This window comes from Empidonax traillii, unplaced genomic scaffold (assembly GCF_003031625.1).
Source record: "Empidonax traillii isolate 1590-97213 ecotype Southwest subspecies unplaced genomic scaffold, ASM303162v1 scaffold2864:size17421, whole genome shotgun sequence".
Lineage (NCBI taxonomy): Eukaryota > Metazoa > Chordata > Aves > Passeriformes > Tyrannidae > Empidonax > Empidonax traillii.
The window spans coordinates 1-4747 of record NW_020958057.1 but is presented as its reverse complement, the minus strand read 5'-3'; the positions used below and the strand labels follow the sequence as shown (position 1 = coordinate 4747).

The 4747-nt window shown below is 62.2% G+C and overlaps 1 protein-coding gene across 1 annotated transcript in view; it reads left to right on the top strand.

The window, feature by feature from the left end:
- The window catches only part of ILF3 (interleukin enhancer binding factor 3), a gene marked incomplete at both ends in the record, with an annotated part of 16548 nt that extends 12666 nt beyond the window's left edge, over positions 1-3882 (top strand). Inside the window, 5 exons of the mRNA XM_027910183.1 lie at positions 146-429; positions 664-801; positions 925-1101; positions 1419-1572; positions 3825-3882. Coding sequence (XP_027765984.1) covers positions 146-429; positions 664-801; positions 925-1101; positions 1419-1572; positions 3825-3882 — 811 coding nt within the window. The remainder of the gene's footprint in view (positions 1-145; positions 430-663; positions 802-924; positions 1102-1418; positions 1573-3824) is intronic.
- Positions 3883-4747: the final 865 nt, after the last annotated feature.

Genomic DNA, 4747 nt, shown 5'->3' with positions numbered 1-4747 from the left:
GGGCACAGACAGGTGTGGTGATGGATAGGGGGGCACAGGTGTGGTGCTGGATAGGGGGGCACAGACAGGTGTGGTGATGGATAGGGGGGCACAGACAGGTGTGGTGATGGATAGGGGGGCACAGACAGGCATGCTGGGGTTACAGGGGCACCCGTGGGATTCGGGGGAGCACCCGCAGGGGATTTGGGAATTCCAAGCAGCAGAGCCTGGCATGGGCGGGGCAGGAGGGAGCCCCCTGACCCTCCTCTGCCTCTCCAGGTGTTGCAGGACATGGGTTTGCCCACCGGGGTGGAAGGCAAAGACTCCGGGAAGGGTGACGAGTCGGCGGAGGAGACGGAGCAGAAGCCGGTGGTCGTCGCTCCTCCGCCCGTTGTCGAAACGGTGTCGACGCCCACGGCGGCCTCGCCCCCGGCGGATCAGACCCCTGAGGTGAGCACAGCGAGGGGGGACACGACCTGGGGGTGGGGGACACGACCAGGGGGTGGGGGACACAGCCTGGGGGTGCCTGTTGGTCCTCTGGGTCTCGGCCGTGGATAAAACCCCAAGGCCGAGGCGGTTTCGCGGCGTCGCTTCCCAGAGGACGTGCCAGGAGAAACGGCTCCACGGGTGCACTGGGGGTTTTTTTTCTGGGGGGTTCATCCTCCCTTCCTTCCCCTCTGGCAGAACGTGAAGCAGCAGGGACCAATCCTGACGAAGCACGGGAAGAACCCGGTGATGGAGCTGAACGAGAAGCGGCGCGGGCTGAAGTACGAGCTGATCTCGGAGACGGGCGGCAGCCACGACAAGCGCTTCGTCATGGAGGTGAGGGGAGGCCCCTCCTTGGGCTCCAGCCCCTTCCCCGGGTGGGGAAAGACCCCTTGAAGCTCGGGGACGGCGTCACCGGGCTCGGGGCCTCACCTGGTGGTTGGGTCCCCCCCGTGCAAGGTGGAGGTGGACGGGCAGAAGTTCCAGGGCGCCGGCTCCAACAAGAAGGTGGCCAAGGCCTACGCGGCGCTGGCCGCGCTGGAGAAGCTGTTCCCGGACGCTCCCGTGGCCATCGAGCAGAACAAGAAGAAAAGAGCCCCCGTGCCAGCCAGGGGGGGCCCCAAATTCCCAGTCAAAGTGAGTAAAATAGCCAGTCCCACAGCACTGGGGGGGGTCAGGGTGTCTCTGGGGTCTGACCCCTTTGTGGGGCGGGGGCTCAGGGTGGGGGTACAGACAGCCGGGGAAAGGCGGATCTCAGGGCTGGGAAGCGCAGACCCCATCAGGATTTAGGGCAGACGGGATTTCGGGGTTGGGGGGGCTCCCGAATTCCCAGTCCCACCCCTGCGGCTCATGGTTTCCCACGTTCCGGGGGGTGGTTTTTTTTTTTTGGGAGGCTCTGGGTGACGCCCCTGTCCCATCTCTCTCTCTCTCTCTCTTTCTCTCTGTGCCCTCAGCAGCACAACCCGGGGTTCGGCATGGGGGGCCCCATGCACAACGAGGCCCCCCCGCCCCCCAACATGCGCGGCCGCGGCCGGGGCGGGAACATCCGGGGCCGAGGGAGAGGCCGGGGCGGCTTCGGCGGCAACCACGGCGGCTACATGAACGCAGGTGAGGGCCAGCACGGGGCCTGGGGGGCCAGAGACCCCCAGGGGGGGCCAGAGACCCCCAGGGGATAGAGCTTAACCCCCTAGGGCATCCTGTCTGCAGCACCTGGGGGGGCCAGAGACCCCCAGGGGATGGAGCTTCCCCCCCTAGGGCATCCTGTCTGCAGCATCTGGGGGGGCCAGAGACCCCCGGGGGATGGAGCTTCCCCCCTAGGGCATCCTGTCTGCAGCATCTGGGGGGGCCAGCACATCCCAGATGGGAATGATCCTCCCCTGTGGCTCTGTGTCCACAGCACGTCCCAAATGGGAATGATCCACAGCACATCCCAAATGGGAATGATCCCCCCTGTGGCACTGTGTCCACAGCACATCCCAAATGGGAATGAATCCCCCACTCTGGCACTGTGTCCACAGCACCTGGATGGGCCAGAGCCCCCCAAAATAGGGGGATGGATCCCCCACTCTGGCTCTGTGTCCACAGCAGATCCCAAATGGGAATGGTCCCCACTCTGGCACTGTGTCCACAGCACCGGGATGGGCCAGAGCCCCCCAAAATAGGGGGATTGATCCCCCCCTGTGGCAGCACCGGGATGGGCCAGAGCCCCCCAAAATAGGGGGATGGATCCCCCACTCTGGCACTGTGTCCACAGCACCAGGATGGGCCAGAGCCCCCCAAAATAGGGGGATTGATCCCCACTCTGGCTCTGTGTCCACAGCACATCCCAAATGGGAATGATCCACAGCACATCCCAAATGGGAATGAATCCCCCACTCTGGCACTGTGTCCAGAGTACCGGGATGGGCCGGAGCCCCCCAAAATAGGGGGATGGATCCCCCACTCCGGCTCTGTGTCCACAGCACCGGGATGGGCCGGAGCCCCCCAAAACAGGGGGATGGATCCCCCACTCTGACTCTGTCCACAGCACCGGGATGGGCCGGAGCCCCCCAAAATAGGGGGATGGATCCCCATTCTGGCTCTGTGTCCACAGCACGTCCCAAATGGGAATGATCCACAGCACATCCCAAACGGGAATGATCCACAGCAGATCCCAAATGGGAATGAATCCCCCACCCACTCTGGCTCTGTGTCCACAGCACCTGGATGGGCCAGAGCCCCCCAAAATAGGGGGATTGATCCCCCCCTGTGGCAGCACCGGGATGGGCCAGAGCCCCCCAAAATAGGGGGATGGATCCCCCACTCTGGCTCTGTGTCCACAGCACATCCCAAATGGGAATGATCCACAGCACATCCCAAATGGGAATGAATCCCCCACTCTGGCTCTGTGTCCACAGCACCTGGATGGGCCAGAGCCCCCCAAAATAAGGGGATGGATCCCCCACTCTGGCACTGTGTCCACAGCACATCCCAAATGGGAATGATCCACAGCAGATCCCAAATGGGAATGAATCCCCCCCTGTGGCACTGTGTCCACAGCACCGGGATGGGCCACAGCCCCCCAGAATAGGGGGATTGATCCCCCCCTGTGGCAGCACCGGGATGGGCCAGAGCCCCCCAAAATAGGGGGATGGATCCCCCACTCCGGCTCTGTGTCCACAGCACATCCCAAATGGGAATGATCCACAGCACATCCCAAATGGGAATGGATCCCCCTGTGGCACTGTGTCCACAGCACCGGGATGAGCCAGAGCCCCCCATAATAGGGGGATTGATCCCCCCCTGTGGAAGCACTGGGATGGGCCAGAGCCCCCCAAAATAGGGGGATGGATCCCCCACTCTGGCTCTGTGTCCACAGCACCAGGATGGGCCAGAGCCCCCCAAAATAGGGGGATTGATCCCCCACTCTGGCTCTGTGTCTACAGAACCTGGATGAGCCGGAGCCCCCCAAAATAGGGGGATGGATCCCCCACTCTGGCTCTGTGTCCACAGCACGTCCCAAATGGGAATGATCCACAGCACATCCCAAACGGGAATGATCCACAGCAGATCCCAAATGGGAATGAATCCCCCACCCACTCTGGCTCTGTGTCCACAGCACCTGGATGGGCCAGAGCCCCCCAAAATAGGGGGATGGATCCCCCCCTGTGGCAGCACCGGGATGGGCCAGAGCCCCCCAAAACAGGGGGATGGATCCCCCACTCTGGCTCTGTCCACAGCACCGGGATGGGCCGGAGCCCCCCCAGTCCCCCCATTTGGGCAGGATCCCCACTCGTGACGAGACAGGGAATCAAGGGGAGGTTCAGGGCACCGAGTCCCTCTTTATTTACCCCCCCCCTCCCCGTTCTGTGCCGCTGCAGGGGCCGGGTACGGCAGCTACGGCTACGGAGGGAATTCCGCCACCGCCGGCTACAGTAAGTGCCCTCCCCCAGAGCCCCCCAGAGCCCCCCAGAGCCCACACCGGGCACCCCTTTCACGCTCCTCTGCTTCCCCACCCCGTGGAGCAACGGGGAACCCCCCTCTGTGGATTTTACCCCCCCTGAAATCCCCTCTCTGGGAGGAGATTGGGGGTGACAGGAGCAGAGGATCCTAAAACCGCCATCAGCAGCCGGCGCTGCTCCTGATCCCTCTGCTCTGCCTGCCCCTGCTGCCCGTGGCTTTTCCACAGGCTACCCCTTCCTGGAGCCATCCTTGCACCACCCCACCCCCCCCAAAAAACAAAAAAATCCTTTATTTTTTTGGGTTTTTTTTTTAAGGCAAACCGAAGCGCTTTAATCGGCTTTGCTTCAACGGCAGGTGTTGCACAGAAGCTTTTTTTTTTTGGGCCTTTAAATCAATCCCAGGGGTTTGGCTGAGGGCTCCTCTGGACCTTGGGGAGACTTTTCCGCACGGATCTGGTCCGGCCTGGGCTTTTGAGTGCATGGAATTCCCTGTTTTTTTTTTCCTTGGGATGTTTGGATTTGTGGAATCTGCGTGCTTAAAGCGGGTCCTTTGGAAGGGGCTGGAGTCACCAAGGAGTTGCCCCATCCCGAGCCTGGGATTAGGGAAGCATCCTGGCATTAGGGGGGCAGTGTTGGGTGCCATGGAAAATCCATGGATTTGCTGGTTTCCATGGAAACGGGCTGTCCCAAAAGCCACATCCCGACCCCCACCCGTCACCCCCGAGGTGCTGAAACCCCCCCTGGAGAACGAAATATCCCCCAAACAGAGGGAATTTGGGAATTGTCCGGGTCCTCCACCCCCCCCGGTGGTTTTGGGTTAAAAATTTGGCCTTTTTGCCATC